Source organism: Gymnoscopelus braueri (genome assembly GCF_963280865.1).
Source record: "Gymnoscopelus braueri genome assembly, chromosome: 6".
NCBI lineage: Eukaryota > Metazoa > Chordata > Actinopteri > Myctophiformes > Myctophidae > Gymnoscopelus > Gymnoscopelus braueri.
The window spans coordinates 45577342-45597284 of record NC_137607.1 but is presented as its reverse complement, the minus strand read 5'-3'; the positions used below and the strand labels follow the sequence as shown (position 1 = coordinate 45597284).

The 19943-nt window shown below is 40.4% G+C and overlaps 1 protein-coding gene across 1 annotated transcript; it reads left to right on the top strand.

Annotated features, from left to right (window-relative positions):
* The first annotated feature begins 416 nt into the window (after positions 1-416).
* On the top strand, positions 417-13704 carry LOC308087835 (uncharacterized protein). The gene is made up of 9 exons (XM_080432030.1): positions 417-768; positions 3630-3782; positions 4150-4255; positions 7358-7496; positions 8427-10727; positions 10943-11111; positions 11930-12092; positions 12787-12919; positions 13462-13704. The coding sequence occupies exons 1-9, from the start codon at positions 692-694 to the stop codon at positions 13626-13628; spliced, it is 3408 nt and encodes a 1135-aa protein (XP_080288156.1). The 5' UTR covers positions 417-691; the 3' UTR covers positions 13629-13704.
* Positions 13705-19943: the final 6239 nt, after the last annotated feature.

Below are 19943 nucleotides of genomic sequence, written 5' to 3'. Positions count from 1 at the left end.
TCGACATCTTGTTTGATAGAGTCGTTCAAATAGAGAAGGCATGTGTCAGTGGAGGCATCATGACCATAAAACGTTTGATTCTGTGTTTTTTTTTGTTTTGAAAACGGCAAAACAAAGGGTATTTATTAAATATAGTATATCATATAATTAAATATAAAATAAAATAAAATCACAGAAAAAAACGTTTTATGGACTGTGCTCATGTGGCCTCATCGCTTCTTTTGGGCTTGTTTGCATAGACCTGATTTTCTTATTTCTCTCACAAAACCTGGCAACACTGATCGAAAGAGGGGCAGGGCGGGGCGATGTGCCTGTTGGAGGGAAGTTCAAAGCAGTAAACAATGACAACACTGTGGTGTTGTTATTATCATTTATTATAACAGTTTATAAACAAACCTTTGCTAATGGAATGAAAACGTACACCGAAAATGTTAAGAATTATATGCGGAAGGAAGGAAGAAAACAAACGTGGAGTCGTGGACGACGTCGCGATAAATAGCTACAAATATAAACTTCTCTTAATAACACTAACACACCCCCACACGACGTTAGCATAGGAGTTAGCATCGCTAGCCGACACGACGCTGCTGTCTGAGCAACAACAACAACAACAACAACAACAAGATCACAAACAAACCCAGCTAAATGATACAATAGAAACCAAAGCATCTACAATGACTTGAGGGAGAGGATGCATCGAAGCAGGACCAGCAGGCTGGATTCTCTGGAGTCCAGGCTGAGGAAAGCTGTGAACAATGGAGACACCAGGTGATGTACTACCATTTAATTTAGGACTATTTATGTACTGGATTGATTGATTGAATACTCAACAGTTTGTAAAAAGGCACAGTTGTACAAATGGTGCTAAAGGGATAACACAAAAAGCCCCGAGGGCTTGTTTCCAATTTGGTCTTATGTATTCTTAGCCCTGAAACATGACTGTCATACCATGATGTGCCGAGTCCCCCTGGTTTATAGCGGTGTTCGATTTTTTTTTACATCATTGCCACCTCTCACTGTACATAAACGTTCAGATTTCAAATATAAAGTGCTTACCCCCGAGCCACGAATGTTACAAGGCGACCTGGACCGCGATAAGTACCCGTATCTCCCGTATTGTTCAATAAAAGGCATTTTAATCCCATCCCAAATTTGGAGAAAATGGCCGGCGATCGGATTAAAATGCTTTTTATTGAACATGTGAGAGTTGGCAATGTAAAAAAATACATTGCCTATAAACCAGGGGGACTTGGCACCATATGACGCTTGTATGAACCATGGCTAATGTATTCTATTCATCAAGACATTTAAAGACCTAAAATAATATGCAAAACATCATATATACTAGTAATTTAAAAAATAAAAATATGTAAAAGAACAGTTGTGGGGTGGGGGGTCATTTCTGGTGTTAAGCTTTGACTTTTTACTGGGACCAGTTACACATTGCTGGTGCTCTTATTTATGGTGGTTTTGGTGTAGCCTTGGATCAAGACTATCATAGATTCATTTTATTGATTTTGACATTTGCACAGGCCTATCTATGATATGCAAATGTCAACATCGATAAAATACATATGTGATAGTATTGGTGCATCTCCACCTATACAGTATGGTTGCACTGACAGGACCCCGTCACCCCATTAGAAACGGGTATTTCATTATAGCAGTGATTCTCAAACGTTTTAATTTTAAGGACCCCCTCAGTTTTATATGTGTTGATTAGGCCAAGGACCCCCCGTGACATGTGATATAATTGTATAATCTCTGGGCTGGGGCCACTATCTACATAATAAAACCCTAACTCTGATAGTGTATAACATGGTTACGGTTCTTTTTGTACACTCAGTTAGTCCTATAACTCTGGGGGTCCCTGGACCTCACTTTGAGAACCACTGCGTTTAGTTTTTTGTGTTATCTTGGAAATTATTCATATTGTGTTTGAACTTGTATCAACCCTCTTCTCACAACTTATGCTACAATGTGTCCTCATCTGACCCTAACTATAGTATGCACCATTATGTATGTTACAACAGTGGGTCTCAAGTGAAGTGGGGTCTGGGGGCCCCCAGAGGTTCCCCAGCAAAATAAGTGAAATTACTATAGCATAATCAGTTGAACCACTTTAACCCTATATATCTCTGCTGTTGGGCAGAAACCAGCTATGTCCAAAATATAAACTTTTCAGGAAAAGAAAAGTTTTTAGAACAACACAATATTGCCTCATCAAAGTTGGTATGGTGACTACATTGTCAGATACTTGAATGTGTCCTTATATTATCATCATTTTACCCAAGTACAGCTCAAGTTGAGTTAGGATTTTTTTTCCCGTCTGACTTTGTCATTCTAATCAATGATGGACAAACCACCTAACTCCACAAGTTGGAGTTAAGTGGTTTGAAGGACAGTTTGAGGATCCAATTGAGTTAGGAGGTTAAATCAGAAGCGCTTTTTTAAATACTTTTCATTGGTTCAATATTTGTAAAGCCCACACACAGACGTTAAGGGTGTTCAATAGCACTGATTTAATAAAATAAAATAAAAAGTTGAAGAACGGAGATGGCTGGTTTCTGCCCAACAGCGACAATATACAATTGGCTATATGAAAGTAGCCGATCTACACCCGTCACTTACAACAATTTGGAATATTTCTTTCTAAACACTTTAACAGCACAAATCTTGTATCGGGGCCTCCACAGCCAAATTCATATTAATTTGTGGTTCCTTGACATGAAAAAGGTTTAGAAACCTAAATGACAGTAAACTCCAATATTGCACCTCTAAGGACAGTTTGGTTTCTTCTCTTTGTCTCTGTCAAGGCTTTGTTTAAATCAAATCCACCGTTGTTATGATGTTATGAGCAACCTTCTGTCAATAAACTCTGTGCAGCCATGATTATTTGGGGGAGGGCGAGGGGATCGTTTTAAATCACTCAACGACTTCCTGTGTACCACCTGATTGGAAATTTCACATATCGTCGCTGTCGGGCAGAAACCTCTTATCTCCATATTCTAAACTTTGTGTTTTTTCATAAGTTAACGTCCTGCTTGATCATACTACAGCAGTGTCACACAAAAGCATCAAAAGCATATCTGGGGGTGCCTGCTGGCCTAGCGGTCCAGGCGCATACCACATATTGGCTTTAATGACAGCACGTCGTGGGTTTGAATCCTATTCCCGATGTTTGAATAAAGGCAGAAAAGCCCCCACAAATATCTTTTAGCAGATTTGCAAGCTTGTGAGCTTGTAGATCTGCTAATTTTGCTGTCTTTGAATTTGAATCCTGAAAAGTAATAGTTTTGGACATATGAGGTTTCCACCCGACAGAGACGACATGAAGGATGCTGAGTGATTTAAAACGAACGCTCCCCAAAACACAAACACTTAAAAATAAATGAATCCTGGCCGCACTGAGTTTATTTAAAAGAAAATGCAAAGCCTTGACAAAGATAAACCCAAGCTATCTGTAGAGGTGTAATAATGAGTTTGTTAGAATAGAATAAGACTTGACTTTTAATCTGCCATGTGTCATCCCTGTTACAATAATACATAGCAAACAATAAGACAATAATAATATTTAATGATAATGTGAAGTAAACCTAAATATTAACTGATTTCTATTTCTTTCACAGAGCTGTCCAGGCACTTCTTTCCCAAGGTGCAAGAGCAGATGTTGTTGACAGTACAGGGGTGGCTGCTATCCACCTGGCAGTAGGCAAAGACACAGAAAAGATCTCACGCTGCCTGAAGTTAATGCTGCAACATGGAGCAGACCCCAATGTCAGGTAAAGTTACAGCTTCTGTTTAATAACATGTGTCATTTTAAAGGGGACCGTTGTCCGAATTTATCATAGATAGATGGAATGACACCGTTGTCTCTATTTATCATAGATGGATAGATACCGTTGTCTTAATCATGAATCCTGTTATTGTGGAGAGCATGTAATGCAAATCTGATTCAACAATTCCCAATTGCAATATCATTTTACGTAGGCTGGTGGCGATTTTCACACTGTCAACACACAGTGTGACATACATTTGGAAGTGTTGTCAGGTTTCTCACATACTCACAGTATAGAATCATGATAGGATTCAAGTTGGCAAAGTCATACTCAAATATTCATTGCTGTATGACCGACGTATCTTTCTCAGATCTGAAGACGGTCTGACTCCCCTCCATGTTGCTGCACTGTACGGATGTTATCAAAACCTCAAACTGCTTCTGATGAATGGAGGGAACCCTAGTGCTAAAGATCAGGTACAAATTTCTTAGGGTTTGGATGTTTGGTGTCTGTTTCCTTATGAATTGTCTTCCAAAAGAAGAAGGAAAAGAGCCGTAGCAAATTATTAAATCAAGTTTGCCAACCTTAAGGCCTTAAAAAGTATTGGAAAGTCTGAAATGCAAATTTGAGTGGTCTTAAATAGTCAAAAAAGAATGTATGATGGATAGTGGTTACCTACACCTATTCCATTCTTTCTAATTTAGTTTGTGCTTTGTTCCACAAGCAAATTAAAGTGACTAATTGGGTTATTTTAGTAAAGTAAACCGTACTGGAGGGGTCATACCACTGCTAGCATATTAGCGTTGACAGGAATAGCTGGAAAGGTTATTTCAGAAATGACATGCACCTTTGATGGAGTGTTTGTGGTGTACTATCATGGTTAGCATTTGTTCTTGCACTGTATCTTTTGGGAACTTTCTTTCCCCTCTTTTTTATGTAGAGACTGACTGTACTGGTATATATCCTTATGTGTCATACTGGCAAGTTAAAATAGCCTACACCAGTAGCCTGTGCTGATAGTGTCACATTTACTTGGCAAGGACACTAAATCCATCTTCTGTTGTATTAGTAATAAGCAATATGACAACATGATTAACGCAATATAAATTAACGTTTATAAATGGAGCCAGTGTGTATCTGAGCCATGTATAATTTAGTGTTGATCCGATGCCAGTAACAAGGACATCAATATCCATGTGTTTCTGACAAGAGGAGACATGGCAGCGACTACCTAATTAGGCAACATGTAAACACTACCTGAAAAAAAGTCTTATTTTATGTATCTTTTTTTTTTTTGTTAAAAAGGGTAAAGTACTATAATATGATAGTAATCATTGCTACAGAGCGTTTGTTTGGTCACAGGGGTCTCTCCAGCTCTTTAGTAAACAGAACATAGAACATTTTCAGGTAGGTGACACATTTTAAGCCAATCAGGAGAGAACACTGAAAATGCATTTTCTGTTTAATAAAGAGCTGGGGAGACATTGGAGACTTATATGGACAGGACACTCTATAGTAACAAGCACTATCAGAACATAGACCCATTTAGCAATTATTTGAATAATTGCAAATCACTTACCCTACCTTTTAATTTAAAACATTACAAAAATAAATGTGTCTTTCACTGTGTCCCGATTGTGGTTCTGCACTCTCATGAAGTTTCATTATTATGTTCCTGTGTCAAGTGTGACACCAAGTGGTTAAATTTGGTATTACTTGGTCTGGTCTTGTTCTCAAACCTGTTCAAACATTTTTATACCGGCGGCCCAACTAAAGGTGTTAGAGTAGACCTTCACAATCCCTGACTGCATCCAGCAGACAGGGGACATATAGTAGACAAAAACAGTGACAGTTGACAATATAAGCAACTTACTGGGGGGAAAAAACAACAACACTAACACTAAGTAAGTGGTTATAAGCCTGAAGGTGAAGATAGTGTTTTTCCAGATACATTTTTAATCATTAATCATGTAGGCAGAAGAACAGTTAGAAGCAGATGGTTACAACTTTTAGCTACCTTGAATATACCACCGGAAAATAAGATCTTTGTTAATCCTCTATTGTTCTAATTAACTCAGATTGTGTCAGATTGTAACAGTATCGCTGGTAATGGTAGTTAAAGACAGCAGAGAAAAATATTAGGAGATGACAGGGAGAGAGACGGATGAAGGAGAAGATGCATTAAGGCCAGCTGATTGAAGATCTACAGAAATAAGAGGGAAAAGATGAATAGATTGAACAGAACAGGAGTCAACTGATGGAGATGCAAATAGCAGATTTTAAATTAAGAAGAAAAATGCAGTGAGAATGGAGAGACAAGGAAAGATGGAGGTACAGCAACGTTATAATTTTTTTAGATGCATATCTAAAATCAGCACATATGGTGACTCACATATGTAACAATTGTAAAGTATGTTAACCACTTGGGCTAAAATGATTTTCTTTTGTTGAAAAACACACACTTGGGCTTGCTATGTATTTAGGGTTTTTATACATAGAATAAAACCACACTAATTGGTACAAATGAACTGCTTAACATAATTATGTTTGTTTATATACATAGTATGTGTGCAGCCTAGGCCTGTCCCCGACTAAGGATTTGTTTAGTCGACTCTAATTGGCGACTAATTGCCAATAGTCGACTGGCAGTTTTTTTTTTTGGGGCCAAAATACATTTTATTTCAAAGGGCCAAGTCTACACAGTTTGTTTTGTCTCCAGCAGAGTTTCTAGTGTCTATCTCTCTCTGGAAGAGGTTGCACATGAACTCTGCAGCCGCACTGAGGCGCTCCAACACAAACAATACAAAGACGAGGAATAAGAAGAATAAAGTGGAAGTTACGTGTGGTTGCAGGCTTAGACTTGGCCAAAAAACTATTTAATTTTTTTTTGGCCCTTAAAAAAAAAAAAAAAAAATAGTCGACTCGGACCCCCCGCGACTAACCAGTCGACTAGTCGACTTAGTCGAGGTCAGGCCTACAGCCATAACCCCATAAGTTGGCAACCTTGCTTTGGCATTGCTATGACTGATACGTATTGCTTTTGGCATTTAACAATGATTCGTTTTGATGTAAAATCGCTCTTTAAATTTACACTCACAATGGTATTAAAAGTCCTAAAAAGTCTTAAATTTAAAGTGCTGATACCTACCGATACTGTGCCCTGTCATTATGTTTATATTTTTGATGCTACGTGATCCTAGTTTACTGAGGCACTTCACCAGTGATTCTCAAACCTTTTCAAGTCAAGGACCCTTAAATTGATATGTATTTGGTCGTGGACCCATATCTGAAAATATTGTGTGCCAGGGAGGGAGCCCCAGAAGAGAAGATTTATGTAAAGATAAAAAACAAAAATATTCAAAACATTTTCGATGTACGCGGAATTCAATTTAATTTTCATTCAGCATCTATCGCAGCGCTTGTAGATCTGCAATTTTTTTAATGGCCAAAAGGGGTAACCACCCCCCCCCTCCCCAGGACCCAACTTTGAGAACCAATGCACTGTCTCTCTGCATTTGATGTATGTGTTCACCTTGCTTCCTTGCTTGTCTGCTAAATGCCGCCATTGTTCCATGCAGGATGGAAATACACCCAGACAGCTGGCAGAAAGCTGGCAGAAATTTAAACCAGACAACAGGAAGTGTGCCCAGCTCCTTCATGAGTACCAGGCCAGTTCACCTGATGCAGAGGAAGAGGAAATGCCTCAGTTTCAGTACTGTAAGTGCTTCAATTAACATATTTATTCGTTTTTGTCCCGCACTTCTGCTGCTGCATGATTGAAGAGATTCTAATCACTCCTTAAATCACTCCTTTTTATATGTATGTCATAAAATGTACTGTATAATATTATATACTGTATATTTTTTGAAAATCTTTAAAAGAAGATTCGCAATAACTTCAACATTGACACCTATAATGACTAATGAAAATAGGGATGCCAGGTTGAAAATGTTTAAAGCTGTCTTCTCCCATCCCACAAAAACATCAAATGACCTGTAGTTGTAGAAAATAGAAATACATGTACAGAACAGACCTTTCCTTGCCAAGCTGTATGTTATTAAATTCAGTCCAAACATGTTTGATATACAGAGATGCATTATATGGTATCCATCCAATGTCCAATCTCTGCTCTATATGTAAAGTGTCTTGAGACAACTTGTGATTTGGCATTATAATAAAATGGCATTGAAATGGAATTGAAATCCATAGCAATAAGCATCATCTGGAAGTAGGTGCCTATGGCTTCTCTATACTCAAGCCTGTGCTGCTCACCTGATCTCTCCTGCTGGCTGACTATAACCAGCCTATGTGTGATTGAATATAAATAACTGAGCTTCGTTTATGTCATAGATATATTTTTATAACCTTTGACATCTTAGGCACAAATTTATAAAGAAATATTAATAATTCCTCCAATTAGTAAAATAAATGAGAATTATCTAGCCAAACCAAATACAATACATTCTAATCAGCTATTTCACAAATACATGTGGCATTTGAAGGAACATATATTATCAGATGTTGATCATTGGAACTGTGCTGCATATCATCTAATAATCACAGACATGGTCATATTTGACACAGGAAAACAAAATGCCATAGGAATTTTAATACATTGAAAACTAATTTTCCTTTTGTTCTCTATAGCCATTTACTCTGGCACGGACACTACCAGCTATCCCGAGTCTGACTGCAGTATGAGCTCCCGCTTATCCATCATAAGTGACTTTGGAGATGCCGCTCTGAGCAGCACGAGGTGTTCCTCCATGTTTGACCAGTCTGTCCTTAACGGCGCACCGTGGAGCAGAGAGTCTGGTCGAGTGCATGATGCTCGCTCCATCCTGTCCAGCACTCGTATGTCTGCGGTAGACGCTGAAAGCGCCCTGTCAATGCGCCAGAAAGACGTCCTGTTTGACGATATCAGTGCATTACCATCGGAAGCCAATGCAAAGACCGATATGACTGAGGTCAGGTTCTCCCGTCCATCAGTGGATGCTCTTCCGGTACGTAAGAGTGTGAGCTTCAGGGGCATGGATGAGTTTTTCCCTGTTTTTACTAGTCCTAAATCTCCAAAACGACAGCCGGCCGCCGAGGCTGACTACTGCCCCACCCACAACCTAACCTTTGACCTGTCCGAGTACTCCGGCTTCTTGGATTCGGAGCGCATGGTCACGGTCTTACCCCAGCGCCAGGGGATCGACGTCACGTCCCCGGATCACGTTTATGTATTTTGCAATCAGAGTAGCGAGAACTCGGAAGAGGATTTAGAGAAGACGGTCATCAGTCTCAGCAGCGGCAGTGGTAGCAGTCACTACAGCAGCTGTGAAAGTGACCTTTATACCAGCACCCTGGAAGGGCCCCAAAACCCCAGACCACGACCGTCAGGCCCTGAGGTGGACGAGAGCGATGCGAGAAGAACCGCTGGTATCGAATCTGACGATGATGAGACCCACATCTTTCCACACACTGACTCTGTGTTTAAAAGACAGGAAGGAAACCTTCCTCATGCTGACACAAGAACCAGCATAGAAGAGGTGGTATCAGATATGATAAATAACCTGGTTTTATCTGACCAAACAGCCCCAAGCGACGTTGTTCTAGAGGCTCAAAGCTACCCTCCAGAGGTGTCGTCTGTACATACCGCAAGTCAAGACACGTCGTATACTACTCCCCCCAGTGTGCCTGCAGCGCTGGAGGACGACTTTGAAATGACTTTCACCCCTAGTCCCTACGTAACGGGAAGGTCATGGTCGAGACAGAGCCGCTGCTCGCAGAGGAGCAGCAGAACATCCGACAGTCTCTTATCCACGACGAGTCTGTTTGAGCAGACTCTACCCACACCGGTACGATCGAGCCGCCGCACCCCCAGGTCTCAGTGCAGCAGTGACGACGTCTTTTACACTCCCCCTGGCGGGCGTTTCACGCCGCAGTTGTCTGGGAATGGGGACTGTTTGCCCTTCGAAGAGGAGACACAGTGCAGGACCCTGCGAGCAGGGTCAAGTGTTAGCGATAGCCAAGACGATACTCTTCTCATCAACAGGAGCCAGAAGGTTGATGAAACGCAGACTTTGTCCGACACGGTCGTACTGGAGAATAAAGATGACTCCTCAACAGACGACTCTGAAAAACGCCACAAAGAACTTATTCTGGCTATGCGGGCTGAGGTGAATGGCAGTGAATTTCTCACCGATGACCTGACGAGCACGGACGAGGCAGCAGCGAGGCATGATGCAAAACGCCTACCTGAATCCGACCGAGCCGGCAGCCTGAAAAGGGCAAACGCCTGGACGACCGAGGACTGCAGCAGCTCTCAGTCCGCGTCTGCGTCGTCGTATTCATCATCTTCTTCATCCAGCTCTAGCTACTTTTCCCCGCCTGGGAGGTCCAGGGGGGACAGCGACCCGCCCTACACCCCCGGCACAGGATGCACGCCTCGCTACAGCATGAGCAGGCTTTCGACTGGCAGGCGGTCGCGGCACAACCTGTCGAGTCTGTCTTACACCCCTGGAGGGCGACCCCACATCCAGGACCTGGACGAACCCGTGGAGTACCTCTACACAGACAGTGAACGGGGCCTGGAGCTCATCGAGACTCACATCCCCTCCTCGTCCAACACCTCCATCTGCTCCAGCAGCGACGAGACCGTACTCTACGACTGGCGCGCCATGCAGGCCGAGGTGACGAGGGGCAAAGGGAAGGAGAACCGGCAGCCACAGAAGGTGGTGCAGCGGGAGGAGGTGAAGGTGGTTGAGGAAGAGGAGTTGCCAGTCGCAGTCAGAGGGCTGACGGACAAGGATCTGAGACGCAGGCTTCTGGACCTCGGGGAGAGCCCGGGCCCCATTACCAGCCGCACGCGCCCCACCTACACCCGGAGGCTGGGTCGTCTATTGCTGGAGTGCAGCTCTCAGTCACCGCGGACGGAGAAACAGCTGGACAAGTCACAGACAGGTAATGTTGCACGTGTTGCTAATCAAAGGTTTTGTTACTGTCTTTTTTCACCCATGACTCGGATGTTGTGATGAAGATCTCTGCCACGGGGCATTTGGACTCCTCGTGGACTACTGCCATGTTTTTAAATGATTTCAATCAGATGATTATTACAATTTCATTTACATGAAGGAGCTATTTCAAAAAGCTCTTCTTAATGTTCTTGCACTTGATAGGTGTGGATTATAGTGCAGAACTGTGCCGGGCAATGCGGACATTCGAGCTCCCTGACTGCCAGGCTGATGAGCTGCTACTGAGCCAGGAGTTTGACCAACCAGACCAGAACAGGAAGTGGAGGGAAGGCGTCATTAAGTCCAGCTTCAACTACCTGCTACTTGACCCCAGGTCAGTTCTTTCTTTCTTTGTTTACTTTTTATAAATACAGTTGCACCTCTCTTAATGGTATCATTAAGTTTGTCTTTTTGCTAGCTTTGCGTGAGATTTGTTTTGTTTCACTGCTGTCAAAGAATTATTCTTACTAGTCAAATGCTGAACTGATTATTCAGGTTTCATCAAATTGCATTATTAACCATTTAAATCCTATAAACTTCCCCCTGGGGTCTATAATTGGTCCCCTCCTTTTTTGATTGATTGATTATCTTTATTGATTATGAAATAAACATGACGTGTCGGTCCAGGCACCCTAGGCTGCAATGCCAGCCTGACAATGTGTCGTGGGTTCGACAAGCTTACAGCTTGTTTCTATTGCGGTCCTTAGTATCAGGTGTGTATGAAGTCATGTAGTGTTGTGAGAACATGAATGTATAAATGCAGAATGTGCTAATGTGTCCATAGGCACATATGAAGAAGTCTCTAAGTAGATGCGTGGGTGTGCCTGCCACTCAAAGGGGTGAGGGGGTGGGGGGCTCATAGGATACAGACTACAATATACCATCTACAATAGAGAGAAGAGCGTTCAACCAGGTGCTCAAAGGATATCAAAATATAGTTAAAAACATAGATGCTTCAAGGAACAGAGGAGAGGCGTAAAATCAATGTACCTTAATCATATATTACAAAATGTTAAAAAATATGTTTCGACCAAACTGGTCTTCATCAGGGCTGCCTTAAAAAGCCCCACAAAAATATACCATCAAATATACTATTAAAAAAATAAAATAATAATACACTAGGGTTCATGTTGTTGAATATTTCCCTTTCAGAGTGACTAACAACCTGCCATTCCGGAGTCGGAATATGACACCCCAGGAGTGCTTCCAGACGTTCATCGGTGCCATATTCTACGTGGGTAAGGGCAAGCGGTCACGGCCCTACAGCCACCTCTACGAGGCCTTGGAGTACCACAGAGAAGACAAGACCTCCAAGGTAGGACACGTGTGTGTGTTCTCTATGAGCAGGCCCTCCAAAGAAATCTGTATCTGAAGAGCATTCGTCTCTGATATGGTATGAAAGCTGCAGACATGTTCAAAATTATTAGATTTGGTGTGTAGAGTGGAAAAAAGAGCAGTTGCACCTCAGGTCCGTTTTACTGAGTATATTGAGTTTATGTGGTTACAATCTGGGAACCCATTTGGTACAAAAAAAAAGGGGGAATTTTTTATTTATTTTTTTTGCCTCTGGGGGCAGGACCTTCTTTTTTGTGTGAAACAGGAACTCTGGTGCTGATAGCTTCTGCTAACAGGAGAATATGTCGGCACCACTGCCATAAACATGTACCGTAATTTTCGCACTATAAGCCGCACCTGAGTATAAGCCGCAGCAGCTAAATTGAATGATTTGTACATATATAAGCCGCACTGGACTATAAGCCGCGCGGGTGTTTTAATGTTTCATTTAATTTAGGTCCCCTAGTGGCCGTTAGCTGTAAAAATCCATGGATAAGCCGCACCGTTATATAAGCCGCAGGGTCGAAAAATGGGAAAAAAGTCGCGGCTTATAGTCCGAAATTTACGGTAATTGTTTTGTTGGAATAAACACAGAAGATTATGCTAACAGCAGAATCTGTCTTGAGAGATTAAAGTGGTTCTAAAACAAACCTCTCTTGTCGTCCGTCTACCAGAAACTGTGCTCCAAGGTGCAGCACATCCTGCAGGTGTGGAGCGGGGGACACGGAGTCGTTTCACTGCACTGCTTCCAGAACGTCATCCCAGTTGAAGCGTTCACACGAGAGGCCTGCATGGTCGACGCTCTGGGTGAGTGCCTGCTAACCATTATTCATTTACCCACACACTGCATTTTATGTTACTATCCTACCGTATGTGCTATTTAGAACGGTGGTTCTCAAACTTGTTTTAATTTCAAGGACCCCCTTAACTCTTGAGAGTGTACAGGTCCATTTGGTTCCATTTGTCCAATCCTTCACATACAATACAAAAAACAGTAGTATTTTCCAAAATGCAGTGGATTGTATACAGGTCAGGCCCACGGATAGTGAGCAATAAAACAATACAAATAGGACTAAACTAACCTTTAAAATTGTCGCTTTTATACTGTATCCTGGATGATTTCTTTCTCCTGATTGGATAAAAGTGGTATCCTGATAAGCTGTACACAAGCTGTTAAATAGATACTGGGGATTTTACAGTGTAGATTGGGGTCTCAGAGATCACGAAAAGTATCTCAAATGAGGGGTCCGTGGCCATAATGCATATCAAACTGGGGGTCCTTGAAATGGAGAAAAAAGTTTGAGAACCACTGATCTAAAAACCCGCCTCCTGCGTTGTTGGCCTCACAGGGTTGAAGATGCTGACCAACAAGAAGCGAGGGGACTTCTATGGCGTGGTGTCCACCTGGCAGGCCAGGCAGAGACGCCAGCTGGGCGTCCATCTGCTCTACAGAGCCATGCAGATCTTCCTGGCCGAGGGGGAGAGGCAGCTCCGACCCGCCGACATTAGAAAGTAGCGACCCTCGCTGGAGGGCAGCGGGAACTACATCACAGAACAACCATCTTTTGGAGAAAGGAAAATACCACTTTTTATTATTTTGTGATGTTTACTTCCGTTTACTCATTTAGTTCTGGTCCAGTTTGTTAGTTACGGCTGTAGAGAACCAGCCCGTAGAACATTTTCTCTGTTCTCCAGCTTTCGTATAAAAAGCTCTGGCAACTTAACTGCTTGCTTGGTGCATGCGCAAGTTCAGACACGCCAATTTGGAAATTGGTAAAAGTACAATTTGTGTTTGTGCTAAAAGTGCTTTTAGACAAAGGTTGGAGAACAGATCACTGGCACTGGCACTTGAAAAAAACAGGTACTTCATTGATTAGTGAAAGTGTTAGTATTTTACTAGGGCATTAAGATTATGGCTAAAATGTCATTCCATATTATTTGCATATCGTAATCATGATTATTAATATAATCACAATTTGTGATCATGATTGTTGTGGTAGAAAGATGTTTCTAACATTTCCTTGATGATGGCAGAAACTTTGTATCTCCATATTTCATATTTTTATGTTTTATACAATGTTCTTCTGATTATTAATCATTGTGTACTGGTCAGGAGACAAGGACAAGGTGCAACAGCCTCCAGGTCTTTGAATTAACTCATTCAGTGCCCGGCTTATTTATGGCAGTTTGGCTCTGAGTGCCACAGCCACGTCTTAGACGTCCAGTGGCACTCAGGGCTTATGTTAAAACGGACGTCTTAGACGTCCAGTGGCACTTAAGCAGTTAATTGCCAAGTTTTATAATTACATAAAATCATGATTCTATAATTTCTTTACTTAATTGTGCAGCCCTAATTACTGTAAGCCCAGTCACTATTATAGATGGGGAAAAATGCTCTATGTGCTGTTAACTATTTAAGATCTATATATTTAGTTTACGAATAGCGAAAATAGCTAATCTACATGCTCACAATGTATCGCAGCACACTGTGCGGTTGTACATTGGCTACATTACCGTATTTAAAAAAAACTTTTAACATTAGTGACACTCCTGGTTGAAAGTGGTTAAAATTGACTTTGAAGATGTGGACCAGAGCTAGAGCCAGGGTACTGCTGGTTCAGTTTAGACCTGGAACACCAGGTGAGTGCAGGTAATCCCTGCTAGAATAGAAATCTGACCGTGATCTCCAAGAATTTAACTTGAAACCACCGGTTAAGATCTTGAATCGGATAAGGATTACAGGGCTTCCACGTCACAGAAAACCTGGAAGCTCAAAAACAAGAATTACACAAACACAAAATGTATGACCATAATTGTTTTCTTTTTCTTTTTTTCTTCTTTGGTGCTCCTCTGGCTTTATGAAATGTCTATATGAAATTAAGTGATATGTTAACCCTGTTTTTGTTTTGTGTGACGAAGAACAATGTGCCACAGAAGTATGTGCCACAGAAGTTTACTTTGTTTTCTAGTCGAGGAAAACTGGTAATTAAAATCTCATCCAAAGTCTACAAAAATAAACATTGTGAAGTAATTCCTCAAAATGCCTTCCTGAAAGAACATTCTGGAGCAGCAGAATCATATTGGTTTAGTTTTGTATTGGTTATATTTTATAAAATTCATATAAAATCCTAGAAAGATGATGACCTAAAAAGGATGGTGCCGTAGTAAATGAAATGTTTAGTTTTTTTTAGAATTGTAATCAGGATGTGAATTGCCCACCTGCCTGACAAACATTTAGTCTCTCTGTCTATAGCGAGAATTATCTATCTAAAAAAAATTCACTATTGTTTATTTGTTTTTAATGATTATTTGTGAACATTTGTGTTTTTCTTTTGTTTTTTTTATATAATTGTTTAACATTTTTGCCTCTATGATATGCCCAAAATAGGGTCGTCAGGTTGAAGGTGCTGAAGCAGAATGTGATGTATTGTTGTTATAGCATTACAATAGTTGTAGATTATATCGACACTGTCTTGTATAGTTTATGTACTGTATAGTGAGATAGTCTGTTATCAATGCCATTATGTCTGTTATTTCCATGTTTCTTTTTTTTAGGTGTTTCAAAATAATGTTTTTGTCTTTAGAGTCTGATAAATCTATTAGTCTATTAACTTTGGGTCATTGCGCTCACACAGTGTTGATGAAGTTTAATGAAGTTTAACTCATTCAGTGCCCGGCTTATTTATGGCAGTTTGCAGAGTGCAACAGCCAAAATTCATTGTAAAAAAAAAGTGCTTAGGAGCCGAGATACAGCCTTTTTCAGTAAGAAGTTAAACAAAGAGTGAATGGAGCAGAACATTTTCAAATCATCATATCTTGGGTTCTGAACATCCCCCCCCCCCAAATTTGTTTTCTTCTTTCGTCTTAGACGTCCAGTGGAACTTAAGCAGTTAATCTACATATAAAAGTTGACTGAAAATTCTCACATGCCAAATCACCACAAATAAGGAATGGAATTAATGCATTTCGTAAGCATGTCAAATGCAGTTTAATGACATTTTGGATTAACATGATATAGTAAAGACAAGCCATTCACTTGAATTGTGCACTCTAAAGCCCAATGAAAAACAAACAGACATTGAGTTGCATAACTACTCTCTACCATCACAATCATTCAATTGTATTATTTTTTTTGCAGAAGACTGCGTTAATGTTTTTATATGATTATAATTGGAGATTGTTAATGGCCCATAATGCTCAAAGCTGTTAAATTATGTAAGTAAATCATGCAGCTGTTTTTGTCTGTAATATCATAGCTTATTATATATCTGTGTATTTGTCTGATATTATTAGTAATAATGGCTTTGTTGGATGGGTAGGAACATCATTTGTTATATCTTGTATTTTTTGTAGCATTAATTGTCAACACTGTCTAGTTAAATCATTTCAGGTTCATTATTTTTTCATGTTATTGATGTTTTTATATGCTCACTGTTATCATGTTTCTTTGCATTGCTTTATCAGTACTTTGTTTATTTTCTATTTTGTACCTTTTTGATAAAATACAGATTGTAACTGAAATGGCCATCAGCTAGTGTTTATTTCCTGGCTTCTACCTCCCTCTAGTGGACAAAGTAAACCTGTCATCCTTTTCAACCAAAACACATCTGTCTATATGCTACATTTAGCATTTTATACTGAGTGAGTTGTAATGGGTTGGCAGTACTACACACTATTGCACTCAATGTCTTCATATGAAATGTATTAAAAGTATTACATTGAGATTACATCAGTTTACGATCTATGAAACTGTAATTATTATACATGTATTAACCAAGGAGTTAAGTAACCTGCTATATGGGCATATGGTGTCCTCAATTAAACATTCTTCTTCTTTAATGTGTTCATAAACTTCCACCCATTAGATATACAGTATGATTCTCATGCAGGATACTCTTTATCACAGCTGAGCTGTTAATTCAATGGATTTAGGCAGTGGATTCTCTTCAGAGGCAGCAAGTAAGCCTACCTGAGTACAGTATTTGTGAAGGTCTGGTTTTCATTAGATCAAGGGTTCCCAAACTTTTCAGGCTGTGACCCCCCCCCCCAAAATAATCATATTTGAACTCGGGGGGCCCCCCCCCCACCCTGACAAGCACTTGTAGGCATTACACTTAGTTTGGCTCGGTTCCACAAGATCAATATTGTGAAAATAGCCGAACTACGAACTACCTTGAAATGTGCAGATACCTTGTATACAGTTATACTGTATGTTAGTTTGTTTACTGTTGAGTGAGAAAACAATGTTGCACATTAAGCCAATTATCTGGGGACCCCCCCCCCCCCCAAAATAATTTGCGAACTCCCCTGGGGTTCCGACCCCCAGTTTGGGAATCACTGCTCTATATCACAGCTGCGCTGGTGTCTGAGTACAGTATTTGTGAAGCTCTGGGCTTCATTAGATTCAAAATAGCCAATCTATAAACTCGCCAAACCTCGCTGGTGATTTTGGTAGATTTATTCTGAAATATATGGACTTATATGGATATATGGAGACATTCTAATGACTTGTGTTACCTACCAAGCCAAGAGACATTCTAATGACTTGTGTTTATATTTGACTGGGATACTGAATTTTTGATTCAGTTGGTAGCAGACACAATTTATGTAACTCTTTAATCTTTAGTAAAAAACCTGTATTGTGCATTTTATGACTCCAGCATCAAAGGCTCTTATCATGAGCCTTTCATTCCTATAGGCCAAGTCATTATTTATTTATAACACTTTGCAATTTCAATGTTTAATAAGAAGCTTCAAACGTTCTGGAGAGAACGGTAGTCTGTAAAGAAGAAAGAAAACAAACCCCTCATAGCCTACTGTAGATCAGTGGTTCTCAAACATTTTCACGATTTTGAGCAGATTTGGATGCTATACTAACACAATTTGCTAGGGAAACCCCCTCTAATGACCACCGGGGGTCCTCGGACCCCACTTTGAGAACCAGTGCAGTAGACAGTGTATCAAAGTGGAATGGCAGTAACAAAAGGCTTTATTAGTCTGTACTTGACTTGGTGACAAATGGAACATGTTTCTAAGGAGAAACAACATTCATTATTTTCACAGAAAAAATCGGGAGGAAAATGGGCATAAAATAAATGACTCCGAAGCAAGCCTCCAAGTGAGCCATAATTCACAAAGAATGATAAAAAAAAACAGCATATCGTTGCTGTCAGGCAGAAACCTCTTATCTCCATGTGTGAACTTTTTGAGTTTTTTCCCAAATCAACGTCCCTACTTGATCATCCTACAGCGTCATAGAAACACTTTTAGACAGGCATTTTAAAATAGGAGGTGGCCTAGTATAGAGCCTTGGGGCGGGATCCTGGCCAGGTCAACTAAGTACTCTATATAAGGATTAATCATTATTCTAAAAAGATGTTCTAAAAAAATAATAATAATGTGGCTATGTATCATCTCTGTCAGGTGGAAACCTCATGTCCAAAACTGTTACTTTTCAGGATTTGAATTTAAATTTATCAAAAGTAGCAGATCTACAAGCTCGAAACGCGGCTCGAAGCAACGTGTTTCTAGCTTGTGGATCTGCTACTTTTACTATTCTTGAATTTGAATCCTGAAAAGTAACAGTTTCCACCCAACAGAGACGATATGCTATGAGGACAAATGTTGCTGCTGCCAGACATTTTTACACGGCTGTTTTCATTTCGTGTTTCAAACGTGATTAAACTGAGCAGACTCTGACCTCTATTTCTGCACTGCATCCCACTCAAATCTCCTTTTGATGAAAGTGATACAGACCCATCACACACGACAGCTTTGAATGACTGGATTTATTTATAAAAATGAAGTTACAGTACACCAGAGAGACATCTGCAGCATTATCAAGTTTTATTATAATGACATTCATTTGTGGTTCTTACCTGATTTAGGAGAGCTGGCAGAAGACGAGACACAGTGCAATTTAACATTTAACACATTACATTATCAAAGTGACAGGATCTACCATTTGATAAATAGCGATAAATATCTTTACAAAAAACTAAATGTCTTATTATATTTGTCATGGTTTGTGCAGGATGATAATGCAATTCCTTGTTGACACATATTTCAGAACAGCTCTATATTTGAAAGATAACGAGTACCTGATTGAGCTGTCACGATCATGACATTGTTGTTGACGATTAATTGTTATACAAATGATTGCTTCTAATGCTTAATTGTGTTTTTGGCATTGAACATATAAATACAAATCTTCTGTTTGCCTTTTAGGCTTTGTAAAAAAAAATTGCACAGGGCCGATATGTCAAATAACTTCAATGTACAAAGAAAGGCTGACAATGACAGTACCAATAATCGAAATAAATGATTTAATCAATTAACACTTTCAAAGAGTTTTAAAATAAGTGGAAAAAGACGATCTACAAGCTCACATCGCGCAAGCTTGCAGATCTGCTATTTCCACATACAGACGATTATGGAAAAAATAATTGCGATTATCTTAAAGAATTGCGATTATGTAATAATTATGACAGGCCCTCCTGATATACAATGCAACTGTTTTGCACCATCTCTTTGTGTCTCTTCCAATGCATTTTATTAGCCCCTCTTCCCCTATAGTCACATTTAGTACCCCTCCAGCAAGTGTGATGGAGACGCATTCTGACCCGGCCGTCAATTCAAATCCCCTGTGCGAGTCTCTCGAGGGAGGGAGGGAGGGAGGGAGGGAGGGAGGGAGGGAGGGAAGCAGATAAATAAATAACACCATCATCAGCATATCGGGACGCTATTCCTTGTGACGGTCGGCTGTGGATATCTGGGACACAGTTGGCATTCATTGTTCAGTGAGCTCTCCACACAGCTAAACCCACCGACA

What these genes read in the sequence shown, in the direction of transcription:
- LOC308087835 (XM_080432030.1), top strand. Translation starts at nt 692, where the DNA reads ATGCATCGAAGCAGGACCAGCAGGCTGGATTCTCTGGAGTCCAGGCTG. An exon ending in ACCCTAGTGCTAAAGATCAG is followed by an intron (nt 4,256 to 7,357) that starts GTACAAATTTCT and finishes TGTTCCATGCAG; the next exon opens with GATGGAAATACACCCAGACA. An exon ending in GCTGGACAAGTCACAGACAG is followed by an intron (nt 10,728 to 10,942) that starts GTAATGTTGCAC and finishes TGCACTTGATAG; the next exon opens with GTGTGGATTATAGTGCAGAA.